Source organism: Gadus chalcogrammus, chromosome 21, assembly GCF_026213295.1.
Source record: "Gadus chalcogrammus isolate NIFS_2021 chromosome 21, NIFS_Gcha_1.0, whole genome shotgun sequence".
NCBI classification, from domain to species: Eukaryota; Metazoa; Chordata; class Actinopteri; order Gadiformes; family Gadidae; genus Gadus; species Gadus chalcogrammus.
This window is the reverse complement of record NC_079432.1, coordinates 15247448-15262791: the sequence shown is the minus strand read 5'-3', so window position 1 is coordinate 15262791 and position 15344 is coordinate 15247448. Positions and strand designations below refer to the sequence as shown.

The window sequence follows — 15344 nt, the reverse complement described above, 5'->3', positions numbered from 1 at the left end:
CACATATTTAAATCCCCTTCTGTAGGATTCATCCACTAGCACAAATGTGTTTTCTTTAGTCCAGTTTCTCCTTAGAGAAACAGGAAACAATGCGTAGCTCCGCCCCCTTTAGTTGATTTTAAGTTGATTTCCTATCAGTTGATTTTTCTATCCTCAGTAGCTCCGCTATAACACAGTAGGACTGCGGGATTAGGCTTAGGCTTTCTAAACGTCAGCAAAACGATTCCACAGTAAAAGCACCGAGACCACAACTTCTCCTTCAAACGGCAGCAAACCAGGGTTGACACTTTAATAAACACGTTCATCAATATGCCAATGAAGAACCATTTTTAAAATACAATCAATGATTAAAGCGTTATTTACACAAAACTGCAGATGTTCTACCTAGTATAAAGATAGGATACAATAGAACATTTATCACATATACCTAGTACAAAGGTAGGGTGTACAATAGTTCATTTAACAAATCTACCTAGTTTGAAGGTAGGATGTATTGTGGTACATTGCAGCCTACCGAGTAGACCAGTGCTATAGCACATGTACCACTGTAGGGGTAGGGTGTACTGTTGTACATTCACATCTACCTCCTATAATGGTAGAGTGTACTATGTACCACTATTGGCGAAATGTTGTGTGATATCCTACCCGTGTGCGAATATTGAAAATATAAGATCCTGAAATTACGAATAAACAACTTTAAGGTGTTGTGTCTTGTACGTTCTGCTGGGATGGGGGTGTGTGATAGCCCTAAAAAATAAGATACAATATTCTATATTTACCGACTTTTAATATAGGGTGCACTGTTACACATGAACTAAGGTACTATAGAACTTGAGCACAGTACTACAGTCCAGGTAAAAACCGGCGGTGTCAGAACTGATCTGAGATCAGAACATCTGCCCGTCTGCCCGCCGCCTCTTCCTGCTCTGCTGCTGTTCAAAGAACCGTCTGATGTCGTCGGGCGTCACCACCTGACAGGAAACACAGAGGTCACCTGACGTCAAGCCTCATCTCAGGCTGTACCTTAAGAAAATGAAGGTTTGTGGTTAACACCATATTAACGAGTAATGATCTCGAACTCACCTTTCCCTCCGCTGCAAAGCTCTGGAGGAAGTCTTTCAGCTCCGTCTTCATGTCGTTGTATCCTTGAAACAAAGAAGAACAGTTGGGTTCGGTTCCTCATTACCGGGTCAGTAACTGACCACAAATACTCGTAAAATATATACTAGAAATGCAAATCCTGATATCAACTAGAATATTGAATATTCAGTACTCTGTCCATAAAAAAGGCTTCTTTTTTTTATGCATTCTGTGTATTATTTTTTTCAAAACACACACACACACACACACCATGTATGATCTCCAGCTGCTGGACTCTGTTGAGGTTGTCCAGGGCTGACATGAGGGGGTCGTGACCCCTCTGCGCCTCCTCACTGCGCTGGCCCTTGGTCTCGTAGGCCAGCACTGTGTCGCACTCGTCCAGCAGGAAGCTCACCCCGGACGCAACGTAGCAACTCTACACACCCACCACCAGGGGGCAGCACAGCACACAACGTTAAACCCAGCTCATTGCTCAACACAGTACTTTTATTTTGAAATGGTTTTGAAGCAATTATCATATTTGTTCAAGGCCACACTAACACACAAACATTTATATGGAATTTAATAGACACTTTTACCCAAATTGGCGATAAAAGCGAGGCCGGGAACAATCTTAAATGATAGCGATTGGAGAAACAAAAAGTGATGCAAGACGATGAAGCAGAAAGTCAGGTTTGTGGCCGTTTGTTATTAGTGGGATTGTCCAGAAGACCACAATAGGATTCAGTGTGTGACCACCAGCAGGCAGGAGAGTCTTGTGGTTAGGGTGCTCGATACCAAGCCGGAGGTCTTCAGCCTGCAGCCTACCTGTGGGCATTCTATTGAGCAAGATCCCCTAACCCAGACCGGCTCCTTGATGACATGCATGCGTCTGACTTCAGTTGAAGTGACAGGCAAATGCTGTATGCAGCGGCCAACAACGCACAGCACAACACTATCAGCCGAGGAGAGGGTGAAGGTGACCCCTGGGCCGTCTCACCTGGCAGGAGACGCAGGAGCAGAGCTTGGTCCTCCAGGTGGCCGGCCAGAACACAGCCCCCCTCTGCACCCTCCGGGGACCCCCCAGCCCCTCCAGCTCCTTCATCCGGCACGCCTCCTCCAGCTCCTCGCACCGCCGCTTGCAGCGCTCCACCTTCAACTCTGTTTTCTGCAAACAGGAATCCCAATGACTTAAACCTTGGGTAGTTCACAAACAGGTTGTTTAGCGCTAACGTTAACGTATGGTGGGCTGTGCTGGCCATTTTAAACCATCCATTTAAGACATCCTCAGTGGAGCCGCCCAACTGTCCAAAAAGGCCACTAGGGAGGTGACTGAGGATTGTTGATTATATCTGGCATACATCAGGGCAGGCAGTGGATTGATTTTGAAATGGCTTCTAATGACAAATCAACATCTTGGTGGTAAAGTATTTGCCTTGAGTCAAACTGAGCCAGCCTATTAACAGCCTCCTTACTATCAGTCGTCTCCTTACTCACCTCCTCTTCATCGCCGCCGGTCACCCGGCTAGTGGACGGCTCCCCTTCTTTTTTCAACTCCTCGCTCTTCACCTCCTTCTGCTCCTCTTTCTGCTCCTCCTCTCCCTCTAGTCGACCACCAGGAGCTGACCAGCCACACAAAAGAGAGGCACGTTGGTGACCAGCCAGGAAAAGAGGAGGCAGTTCCCTCAGGTAACAGAGTAGTCTATTCAAATTGACTCCTTCACGCCATTGTCAACAGTTGGCTAATTAAACTGCCATCCTGAGCTCAAACTAATGTAGCAAGATAAAACGATAATTGACTCTTCTGTCATTTAGCAGACGCTTTAATCCAAAGCATTCTATAGTGAATATATCTCATTAAGGAGCAGGAAGGGCTAGTTGGAGCTTCTTGCTCAAGGATGACTTCCGATAGACTGCTGAAACTGGAGGATCGAAATCTGTTGTAGTGGCTCCTTCATTTAGAACGCTAGACTGCATGTTGAACAAGGTGTGATCTGACTTGTAATAAGTCAGATATGATATGGTCATAATATCAAGCTCGGTGAAACTGTGTGTTATGGGGCTCTGGTTACTTGCTACGGTGGCCGCATAGGTCCATAGGAAGGGGTTCTTGTTCATACAGGACCCGCAGACCATCTCCTGCAGCTCCACACTGTCTGGCGTTTCACATCCCAGGTGCTGGGAGAACAGGGATCAGGGAATATTAGAACAAGCGTAGGCTGAGAGAGGGTCAGGAACTGTCGCGTTATCCCGAAGCACCGCAGTGAAAATCCCGCTACTTTACTTCTTATCAGAAGAACAACAACAAAGACAAGGAGAGTAAATAAGTCCCGCCCACTCTCTCATGCAAAAAACGCTAATCTAGAGCATCCCGTTCCAGGCATTCTGTTTTGAGAGGAGGACATCTGTTTACGAGGTAAGAGCAAGCGGAGTAGACAGGCAGACACAGAGGATAGCAGCATCCAGGTGGAACCTTACTCTGCCGTGAAGCCAGTCCTCACACAGAATACACTGGACCATCTCGTCCTCCACCTGAACACCAGGAAAAAAGGCACAACATTTATGTTTCAAATGGATATTACAGTGATAGTATTCTTGGTCATCGTATCTCAAGCTTCTCTGTAAGGAACATTGGGACATCGGAGCGAGCAGGTACCTGGTCATCTGGGTCAGGGTACGGACGGTTGCAGGTGCAGTAGAGACCAAAGAAGTTGTGGCTGTATTTGTTCTCGCTGTTGAGCTGCTCCTTGTCCTGAAATCAAAGCAGGTAGAAGGTGCTCATTGGCTTTCTATCTAACCTACGACATATTTTACATTTACATTTAGCAGAAACTTTCATCCAAAGCAACTCACAAGTGAGGCTGAGAACAACATTGGACATAGCGTTGGAGTAACTATAACGATTTCCAAGCGCGGCACAAACTAGTTTCTAAAACAAAAACAAACTGGACAAGGTGCAGAGTAGAATAAGAAAAAGAAAAGAAGAATTAAATGGAATTGAAGAAGACCTACTGGGTACAACTTGCACTGTTGTTTGAACTTGCTGTTTCCACAGTCACAGCGGAAGTTTCTGCGGAGAAACCAACCGTTTGTTATATTTACACATTCAATACATATGGTATTATATCTACAACACCAGCAAACCAACAGGGTGGCATTGACCTACCTTTTGGTGTAGAGTTCGAACAAGTCGTGCCCTTCATGGCATTTATAAGAGCAAGCAAGACACACACCTGCTGCCTCTCCACCCTTTGGTGTGCAGGTGTTGCAGGCGTACAGGGCCTGCCGCTTCACATAGCCCTGGGAAGGTCACACATACACAGGCACTGTTAAAAACGCACACAGACACTGGTATAAACATTAGTCTATGAAAGAATAGATTTTTTGAGTCTAGAAAACCATACAATATGTACAAGGGTTCATATTACTTAGACCATAGGGATTGTATCAAGTAGAACTAGGTGAAGAACACTACAACCTGATGATATAACCGCACCTGAGGAAACGAGCACAAATCCGAATCGCTGCCAGCCAGAACAGCAGAAGCTTCGTTCTCCAACTCCTCATCCTCCTCCAGAACATCCACAAGAGAAACGGTGGTTTCCTCTTCCTCGTTGGCCGCCATCTTTATTGATATACACCGATCTGCACTCCTCTATCAAATGGATACAAATCGGATTTGCAGACGGGCTGATTTCGTGTTGATTTAGCCTAAATATTAGCTATTTCTGTCCAGTTATCTGCTAGTTGTTGTGGCGTCTCTGGACAACTTCCCAACTACTTCCGGTGCACGTATTTCGCGGGAAACGTACTAGAAAGTGACGTAGATTGACATGAAAACAACCCGCAGCGACCAATCCTGAACGTTAGAAAAAAGGTTTGTGAAATTTCCTTGGAACAGTTATCGTTATACTATATATAATAAATACCCATAATTATATATAATAAATAATATTTCAAGATGTTTGATATTAATTTCCACGTACCTACAATTTAAAAATGAAAAAATATGAATAATACAGCTTATAAATAAACAAATGAGTATGCATATATTTGTTAACAGATATATATTAATCATTAACTCAATTAATGAGGGCTGTGTTATTTTCATTAGTCGTAACATGCTTCAATATAAAAAAGCAAAAGTAAAAGTACAAAGCGGAAGCAGTTCATCCAGTGTTCAAAACATGGCGCCGCACGGTGTGACGCTGCGAGGGGAGCTGAGGTACAGGGATGGGGTGAAGAAGAACATAGACGTACACATAGAAGGTAACCTCACCTCAATGATCGTGGGCATCAAGACACTAAGAGAACAAGTGTCAGACCTTCTCACAGAACTTACAGTGCAAGAAAAGGGGTCGGTCGCCGGTGACAAAGAGGAGCTTGGATCTAGTGGTGAGGATATTTTAATTTTGTGAATATTATTTGTTTATTGCTCAAATACTATCGCTTTTGCGAAATTCTCACCTAAACGAGTATAAAAACGTTGAAGCCATAACGATTGCAATGGCCTATTGGTCTACAATGGTCTAAGTGATCTATTACTTTCTACCGCAGATGAAGATGATGAGAGCGATGAAGAGATGGAGCCGATGCACGTTTCAGAACCTCCTGCAAAGAAATCAAGACCTGTAAAAAAGTGATGGCCCTTTGATCGTGGTTCATATCTTCCCATGCTTTATTTTTTATTAAATGTGCCTTTGAGGAACATGTTTATTTACCCTTCAGTCTACTGTACTTATTACTGACAGCCTTTCATGTGTATTATGTGTTTAAAACGGTTGTATTGTTTGAACTAATCTAGCTGGTTGATTGAATACTTCTAGATATTGAGCAGCACAGTGAAATAGATTTCAGTGAGGGGGCATGTAATCGGCGTAATAAATCAATTTCGCACATTGTATATTTACACCATTCATACTTTCTCCAGATGTTAACCAGAATGAAACAATCTTTCGACCCTAGTGTCTTCAAATGACGATAATTTCATTAAGACATCACGTCCAATTGTATCCAAGCTACGATTGAGGCAAAGGTTAATACATATTAGAGTGCATGTTTGTATAATTGAGGCAGTGAGTGTTAATAGGCTGTATGCAAGTGTGGAAATCTTATATCTAAATGATAATATTTCCTATACAGAATAAATAATATGGATAAAGTGTTGAGGTAAGTATGACATGTTAATGCTGAAGTGTAACGTGTATATGGAGAATGAAGGTTCTAATTGAATTCGTAACACTTTACGTGTGTGTAGTCATACATAATTCACCATCTGTATTAATATACTGGTGTCAGAAGTCAACAGTACAGAACATGTGCTTTATTTGTCATACCAACAGGACAACATAATCATATTTCCATTCAATAATTATACGGTGTAAGAAATCGTACGACGAATTGAATGACATAAAAACAAGTATCTACCACTCGCCAAGATGGCTTAATGGGAATAGTCAGTTTACATTTTGGACCAGGGAGAGCCTTCTAGTCTCACACAAACACACACACTAATTGGCCATCTCAGGTGTCAATCAACTGCAAACGGCTGATCTGATTGGATGCCTTGGCAAAAGTCTGGTGGCGGTTACAGAGCACAGCCAGGCAGATGGGCAGAATGCAGTAGCCAATAGTCTTTGGGTCGGCCCTAGTGCAGGAGTAGAGGAACAGGAAGACTTGGAGGTAGGGGACGAGGAAGATAGTGGCCCACACCCAGAGGGGCAGAAGGAGGAGATGGGTCTTGAGACTTCGGCTCCAGGAGGAAGAGGAGGACAGGGGTGCTGAGGAAGAGGAGGCGGCCACACTCCTCTTCTGTTCTAGCCGCTCGACGTGCTCCAGGGAGAAATGGTTCATCTCAAACACATAGTAGACGGCCAACATGCTGGCAAGCAGGTAGAGGCCAACGCCTATCCAACCCATTCTCTGGCGAAAATTCATCATTCTCCATAATCTTCCCTGGAAGACAAACAGGTTACATTAAGATTAGTTTATTTTCAACCAAGTGGAAATTTGTCTCCTGCTTTATCCAGTGTGTTTAAAAAAACGCATGATATAATACATATGATAAAGGCAAATTTCAAAGGATTGAAGATCAACCATGTCAATTATTTATTTTTCAACGTCTCTTGAGGTAACGAATATTTTAGGCATTGAATATTTACCATTAAATAGGTAAGACAGACAGTAGGCTATGGCTTTGGAAATTCAACATCATATAATAGGATAGAGAAGGCCGACAGCTTTGACTTTTAAAATATGTATTCATACGTTTAGTTCGGTTAAGTAAGTTACTAGTTAGCTGGACTAGAAAGCAGATCGGCCAGGTAGACTAGTTCCCTACCAGCTGCATTCACAACATAACCTACCGAGCCACGCTGATTATACAGCACAAATTGCGCGTTTTAATGTATGATGAGATTTACTTTACCTTCGTTGACACAGTAAATGGAACAAATCTTGTTAGTCTTATGATGTTTGATCTGAATTATTTCACATCCATTGTTGAACAACAAGCTCTCTGCTCTGCGCCGTGCGGTCATGTGACTTCAAGCGCAACTTCCGGGTAACGCGGACTTTAATTTGAAGACAACAGCACCATCTGGTGGCACAAATAAGACTTTGTTCACCCAGGCAGGTGTTTCGATCTGCATTCAATTAAAGGTTGGGTACGCGATTTGCGAAACGCCAGCAGATTTTGAAAATACACAACTCAAATGGTCCTACCCCCTCTCCTTCAACGCTGACTCTGACTCCACCCATTCCAAGTACCTGGACGCGCAATCATGCACGAGCGCGAACAGAGATGCGCGAGAGCGAGCCAGGCTAGCGTAGGTTTTCGTTTAACAACATGGCACTACATTCAGCTGTAAATTGCACCCAGTACCGCGGGAAGTAGGGGTTTTGGGGGTGCTGCAACACCCCCTGTCCGAGGCCCTGTCTTATCACAGAATACGATCATTTCTAAAAACTCCGGCCAAAGTGGAGATTTCTGAAAACGCCGGTTATGTGTTGTCGTATCAACGGGGAGAAACGGGATTTTAGGTTCTGAAGCGTCACATTATGCACCAGGAAATGCTTAACGTCATGTGAGCGTCCGCTGTACCGTATTGGTCCGAATATAAACACAAACCCCATTGTAATACGACCTATATTTGGAAAAAAGATTTGAAGACCAGATCTTGATTTCATGAATAAATAAATTGTATTAATTGAAATAATATACGAAAATAAAAAGAAGCATAGAATAAAACACTGCATTGCCACTAAACAGTAGTGCAAATAGGCCGTACTGATGTGTACACCAAAGACTTCCTGACACTCCTCTGCCCCGCTGTGTTCGCTCTGGCTGTGGTCGCTCCGAACTGTTTCGGCCCGTGGCAAAGCGAGTCGTCCTCGCTGCTGTCCAAGGCATGTTGAGACGCAGCATTTATTTAATGCTCATATGTCCTAGTGCTGAAAAAAGGTTATATGAAAAAGTGTGAGGGTAGCGGTGGTGCGCTAAACTTGTTCTGTGAGCAGCTGGATGTGAACCATGGTGTGAAGGAAGTGAACACAACGATCGATTTTCAACTGTGCGCGCATGCACTGGTGTAATTGAGCTGCGCTGCTATATATCTTTTTTATCAATGACCCCAGACCCTTCTCGTCCTTCAGTTGCCGCCAACGTTCAAAAGCAGCGCCTAGGATTATTCTTGATTTCAGTTTTTCTCTTTCAGCGTTTTTATTATCAATTACTCTCTGAAAAAGAGTTTTCCTTCTCTTTGCTGGTGGTGGTGGTGGTGGTGGGGATGGTGGCGTCTTGTCTGCTATGGAAATTGTCTTCTACTGCTAGGTCCAAATGTGGATTAACTAGTTCCAGTAAATACCGCAGGATAACAACAAACAGGAGCTTGCTCTGGGTCACGAGCTCTGGGTCACGAGTACTGCACGAAGGGGTGGCGCGCGGGGCGCGGGGGAGGGGGGGAGGGGGAGTGCAGTACGACCGTTTGATTGACGTATTTACTGTCCAATGAAACTCGGTGGCAATGGAAATGATTGGCTGGAGTTTTTCGAGCCCTGCCCGTTCCACAGATGATTGACAAGTTTAATTTTCATGTCAGTACTTCTAACTCAGTGGCTGTAAGCGGGTTATGATAAGGATTTCAAGTAATTTTGCAAAAATGGCCAAAAAAGCGAATCACCTACGCAACCTTTAAGTAATAATTACTGCTCGTTTTTCTGACTTAACGACATAGTTATCTTAGAAGTCTGAGAAAGGATTTAATTCAAAAAAAGAATAGATTTTCTGAAATGATGATTCCAGTTTTATTTTGGATCATGTTTGAGACGTTAGGAGATACTAGTGTCCATCAGTAAAAGTGATGGTATTGTGTTAGTTTGTCCCCTTTGTGCACCGCATGACTTTGGGGTTGTTCAGACAGAAAGTCCTTCATGTTGAACCGATATGGCTTCAATCACGGATATAAGATGATATTTCGGAAATGCATTCTCTTATGTTAGCCTACACCTGGTCAGGCGAACAGTTCGATTACATCATTTACATTTTTACTAATATGCCTACCTTAGATAGCTTAGATCGACCACCACGACTGTGTGTGTGTGTGTGTGTGTGTGTGTGTGTGTGTGTGTGTGTGTGTGTGTGTGTGTGTGTGTGTGTGTGTGTGTGTGTGTGTGTGTTCTTTCTGATTAGCTCTTAATTGAGATCACCTGTCACGCACCACATTATTAAAGGTGATCACAATGGGTTTGGTTTACTTTTCGCATCGGCCTGTGTCAATCGAGGTTGAGTTTAGTGAGGATGAAAGTTTTCGATCTAGATTGCAGATCACTATTGTCACTTTAACTGAAAGTATGCGTTGTTGCGTGTTTGTTTTTGTGGGCATTTGACTCAACAGCCCAGACAAATATTGCTACCAACATGGCACTTCGAAACAGACCACCGCAGTGAGTAAGTTATTTTCCTTTATTAATTGTTGACGTTTTTGGGCTGTCTCCTCAGACACAAGCCATCAGTATCCCTGCTCTTTGCACCTTGACATGCATGTCGCCGCTGTTTGTTAACCTAGCTTTGCTGATTTGTATCTTGTGATGTGTGTTTTTCTTAACAGGTGTTAGATGACTGACAAGATCTATGGGGGGGCCCCCTTTGGGCCCCCCCATACCAACTTAGTCTTCAAAGGAATGTAGTGCCATGGGACTCCAGTGTCTTCAAAACATCCTCGGAATACATGTGTATGAATGGTCCACCGAAGGGTTGATCTGGAAGCCACCACGGTCCACGCAGTAATCTGCTGCGTGGGCCGTAGTGGCTTCCAGAGCCATCTTTCGGTCTTGGTCAGGATTTGTTACAGTTGCCCTTCAATGTAGCAGGCTACGGGTTTCTGAAGAAGCCTGCTTTACGTATACAGCATTGGAGTACAAATATTGTGCAAAATGCTCATGTAATTGCACTAGCACTAGTAACCTGTAGATTAGCTTAGTTTAACGTCATTCCGTGCTGTCTCTGTCAAATGTGTGGCTTACTTTAAATGGTAAATGGTAAATGGTCTGAATTTATATAGCGCTTTATCTGTAACCAGTGGCCACCCAAAGCGCTTTACAATATTGCCACACAATCACCCATTCATACACCGACAGCGGAGTCAGCCATGCAAGGCGACAGCCAGCTCGTCGGGAGCAGTTAGGGTTAGGTGCCTTGCTCAGGGACACCTCGACACACGCTAGGAGGAGCCGGGGATCGAACCAGCAACCTTGCGGTTACCAGCCAACCCGCTCTACCTCCTGAGCTTGTGGACCTTAAGTCCACAAGGCCCTCTGGTAAACCACGTTGGAACACCCCTGGACAAGGTGATTAGTCACTGGGTGTGTGCTAAAGTTTTGTTCCATTTTTCACTAGTTGGTTAAGGTTTGGTAGAATTGTTTGGATGCTAGCGACGTGATAGCGTATGTACAAGAGCCTACCGTGGCCAGGCCACAGTTGCGACGGCCACGGCCAGATGGCCTAGTGTGAGTGTAACCTTGATTGCATTTGTATACTGTTTACCATTGGATGTTTATGCAATTTGGCTTAATTCATCCGCAGTAAAGCTGCATTTCACTATTCCAGGGTCGTTTTGTACAGGCTTTCAATTGACCATGTTGACTAGTTTGTGGGAAGTTTTTTTTTTTTATCCTTGCTCACAATCCAACGGTTGTGACCACTAATGCAACTGGGCTGTGAACCTTGCAATTCTAGTTGCATTTTTGTACACGCAAGCTCTTCCATTTCTATCGCCATCACTAACACTAGCTTCAGCATTTCCTTGTAGGCCATTAGGTGACTTGTGTATTGGAGCGATGATTTGGGTATTTTAAGATGCTTAAACCTAAAATAAAGCAAAATGCGTGTCTGGTGTGCAAGAGCCAATTTGTTGGCTTGCAGTAGCCGAGGAGTTGCCGTAGGTCGTAAGCCATCTGGAGGTTGTGGCAATGGAGGCTTGTGGTAGATCTGCCATCCAAGAAAGGTTAATTCTTCTGAAGCATGATTAATAGTTTAGTAAATTGAATCTATTCATATAGAACTATAAAATCCAAGACTGCAGCCAGTAACTTGGATCGCAATATGTGGAAAGTATTAGTCTTCATTTGTAACAACAGAATAATTAACATGACTAACTGGGTTTCTTCCATTTTCTAACTAGGGGGACTTGACTGGTGAGTCTACTGGATTAATCAGTAGCGGTACTGTGCCCAACAGATTTGATGGCATGACTACAGGGTGACAAAGACAATTATTCCCTGCCTATCAAAAGAGACTTCTAAAACATATCTGCTAGAACAGTTCTTATACTTTTTGTATAATTTGGTCATGCTGCAAATTTACTTTTTGTAGTTGCTCCATATTTAGTTCTTTGACAGCTTCACCTGCTAGAAAAGTCTATTCAAATCGGCTAAATATAATGAACTAAATTAATAGCCATGAAATGTTGTCACTCATACTAATGGCAAATACCCTCTTTCAGTTGGTGGTTCAACACTGATGTCTATAGGCTTGAGGGAGACCTCACAAGTAAATTACACGAATGTCCTGGGGCAATTGGGAATACACTTTTATTTAGTCTACCTGACCAGGGACATCTTTGAACTATAGGTCACCTAACCCAAACTTTTCACTCTTGTTAGGTTGTCCTTTTCTCTTGTTTTAACCCGAAAGGGCTGAAATATCAACATTTCAGGTATTATGTTTGGATAATGTGCAAAACTTGTGGCTTCACTAATAAAAAAAATTAACAAATGTATTTTTCTTAATGTGGTTAAACTATTTAAAGATTTGTATGCAAAATATTTCTGCTCAATTTGTGGTCGATGAAACTCTGAAATGTTTTAATTTGATAAAACACAATATGGGTTAAAGGTATTTGCTTCGGGCATCTTTTGATATTTTTAGAATCTAGCTCCATTGCCGTTGGAAATGGTGTCTCCCAGTACTGCGAAGTGCTTCCATAAGTTTAAATAATGGGCAGAAAAGGAACTGCCAACTAAATCTATTTAACATGGGTAGAAAGTTTCCATGGAAGCTCTTGGCTGCTGGTTCCCAACACAGCTCCACTGTTAGCCTGTGACTTTTGGTGACTTTCACAAAAGAGAAATGAACTGGTTAATACAATAAACAAGACATTTCATGGTACCATTTTTCAACTGTTTGTGGATATTGCATTAAATCCATATGCTTGAAAATTTTCAATGCTGCATATCAACGAAACAATGGAATGAAATCGTGCGAAGTCATGTGAATGGGAATATTCTTTAAATGTCTTGATATCATCTTTCGTCTCAACACTTCTGCTGCAGCCGCTGTTGAAGCGTAAGAGTCCTTTGAGACCCCCTTTGATAAAAGGGTTCTCAAATGTTGACCCTCAGTCACCTATTGCATCACTTCCTTTAGGGCTTCGGCCTCCTAATTGATTAGCATAATTTAATGCCCTCTTTCATATATATGATACCTCCACCACTGGGACGTGGCAACAATTCTCCAAATCCATATGGGGGGGATGCTTGTGGACAGTATGGGTGTATACTCGACATAAATAGGACGCAAACTCATCTCACAAATGAGTAATGACATCTCAAAAATATTTATTTAATAAATTGTATCAATTTATAATAATCCAAAATCCAATGGCAAAACCCGTTGGCTTTTTATCGAGGGAATCCAGGGCGACGCTCGATATAGGAAATGTCTGCATTGAGCGTTTTGCAAATAAGCCTAAGCCTAAAACCCTGAGTCTGTATTCGTGTTTCATTTATTTTTTAGCTCCTGTCTCTTTAATTATTTGGGTGATTTGACAGTATGTTTCCAGTAGATGGCAGTAGTCGCCAAGGATCAATTGTTGCGGCCTTCTGCACAACGTCACCGTGCGTAAATTACGTTATACGGAGCTCATTATAACGTAACCAAGCTAATGGATTGCTATACTACGTTGCTCCAGGGATACCCGAGGGATCGAACATATATAGTTACATATACACATATTGAGTATATGCATCATCCTATGTTGTTGAATCACTAAGCCTCCAGGGGGTACAATATGCTACTGTCAATACACCGTCGGACATTCTATACACTCTCTCACTCTTTTTCCATCCTTGCCCTGATAGAAGACCTATCTGGCTGTTTGTGTTATATAGTGGTCTCGGTGTAGGGGGGGAAGGGTGGACTTGCTGGGGAGGGGGGGGGGGTGGTAGAGTGGGTGGAGGTTGGGTTGGAGAGGTGGTCTGCATGGAGAGGGGGTTGTCGAAGTGGAGTGCGGCTGGTTTGGGTGCAGAGGTGGGGGTCGGGGTGGAGGTTGAGGTGGAGAGGGTGGTGGTCGGGGTGGAGGTTGAGGTGGAGAGAGTGGTGGTCGGGGTGGAGGTTGAGGTGGAGAGGGTGGTGGTCGGGGTGGAGTGGGTGGTGGTCGGGGTGGAGGTTGAGGTGGAGAGGGTGGTGGTCGGGGTGGAGAGGGTGGTGGTCGGGGTGGAGAGGGTGGTGGTCGGGGTGGAGGTTGAGGTGGAGAGGGTGGTGGTCGGGGTGGAGGTTGAGGTGGAGAGGGTGGTGGTCGGGTGGAGGTTGAGGTGGAGAGGGTGGTGGTCGGGGTGGAGGTTGAGGGGGAGAGGGTGGTGGTCGGGGTGGAGGTTGAGGTGGAGAGGGTGGTGGTCGGGGTGGAGGTTGAGGTGGAGAGGGTGGTGGTCGGGGTGGAGGTTGAGGGGGAGAGGGTGGTGGTCGGGGTGGAGATTGAGGGGGAGAGGGTGGTGGTCGGGTGGAGGTTGAGGGGGAGAGGGTGGTGGTCGGGGTGGAGGTTGAGGTGGAGAGGGGGGTGGTCGGGGTGGAGGTTGAGGGGGAGAGGGTGGTGGTCGGGGTGGTGGTCGGGGTGGAGGTTGAGGTGGAGAGGGGGGTGGTCGGGGTGGAGGTTGAGGGGGAGAGGGTGGTGGTCGGGGTGGAGGTTGAGGTGGAGAGGGTGGTGGTCGGGGTGGAGGTTGAGGTGGAGAGGGTGGTGGTCGGGGTGGAGGTTGAGGTGGAGAGGGTGGTGGTCGGGGTGGAGGTTGAGGGGGAGAGGGTGGTGGTCGGGGTGGAGGTTGAGGTGGAGAGGGTGGTGGTCGGGGTGGAGGTTGAGGTGGAGAGGGTGGTGGTCGGGGTGGAGGTTGAGGGGGAGAGGGTGGTGGTCGGGGTGGAGATTGAGGGGGAGAGGGTGGTGGTCGGGGTGGAGGTTGAGGGGGAGAGGGTGGTGGTCGGGGTGGAGGTTGAGGTGGAGAGGGGGGTGGTCGGGGTGGAGGTTGAGGGGGAGAGGGTGGTGGTCGGGTGGTGGTCGGGGTGGAGGTTGAGGTGGAGAGGGGGGTGGTCGGGGTGGAGGTTGAGGGGGAGAGGGTGGTGGTCGGGGTGGAGGTTGAGGTGGAGAGGGTGGTGGTCGGGGTGGAGGTTGAGGTGGAGAGGGTGGTGGTCGGGGTGGCGGTGGTCTGAGTGGAGAGAGGGGTGGCCTCGGCTGTTGTTTCTGGAGAGGGAGGAGACATCTGGGGGAGGTCTGGGACGTCTGCTGAGCCTTTAGAAACGGTTGATTGGTCGTAGAGGGAGTCCATGAGGCTCAGCCGGCTTTGAGGAACTACTACTAAAGGTCCAATGCTTTAGTATTTGATGGTTTCATACAGATTTGGTGATTGCTTCCAGGAAATACTGAGAGAAGGTGAAGTCCACGCTCATACTACTGATGCTGCGCTCTAGCTCACGTCTTACAGAACATCCAATCATCTGCTCT

The 15344-nt window shown here is 45.2% G+C and overlaps 3 protein-coding genes across 3 annotated transcripts; 1 reads left to right on the top strand and 2 right to left on the bottom strand.

Annotated features, from left to right (window-relative positions):
* Positions 1 to 220: 220 nt before the first annotated feature.
* On the bottom strand, positions 221 to 4872 carry ubr7 (ubiquitin protein ligase E3 component n-recognin 7). The gene is made up of 11 exons (XM_056581149.1): positions 4577 to 4872; positions 4247 to 4380; positions 4093 to 4150; positions 3737 to 3832; positions 3559 to 3612; positions 3153 to 3258; positions 2578 to 2702; positions 2081 to 2248; positions 1351 to 1516; positions 1084 to 1145; positions 221 to 971 (listed from the first exon to the last, which is right to left on the bottom strand). The coding sequence occupies exons 1-11, from the start codon at positions 4703 to 4705 to the stop codon at positions 888 to 890; spliced, it is 1182 nt and encodes a 393-aa protein (XP_056437124.1). The 5' UTR covers positions 4706 to 4872; the 3' UTR covers positions 221 to 887.
* A 367-nt stretch (positions 4873 to 5239) lies between these two features.
* On the top strand, positions 5240 to 6373 carry si:dkeyp-55f12.3 (uncharacterized protein LOC568418 homolog). The gene is made up of 2 exons (XM_056581220.1): positions 5240 to 5475; positions 5638 to 6373. The coding sequence occupies exons 1-2, from the start codon at positions 5268 to 5270 to the stop codon at positions 5721 to 5723; spliced, it is 294 nt and encodes a 97-aa protein (XP_056437195.1). The 5' UTR covers positions 5240 to 5267; the 3' UTR covers positions 5724 to 6373.
* On the bottom strand, positions 6320 to 7652 carry tmem251 (transmembrane protein 251). Its single transcript, XM_056581219.1, has 2 exons — positions 7508 to 7652; positions 6320 to 7035 (listed from the first exon to the last, which is right to left on the bottom strand). The coding sequence occupies exon 2, from the start codon at positions 7018 to 7020 to the stop codon at positions 6604 to 6606; it is 417 nt and encodes a 138-aa protein (XP_056437194.1). The 5' UTR covers positions 7021 to 7035; positions 7508 to 7652; the 3' UTR covers positions 6320 to 6603.
* Between the last annotated feature and the right edge of the window lie 7692 nt (positions 7653 to 15344).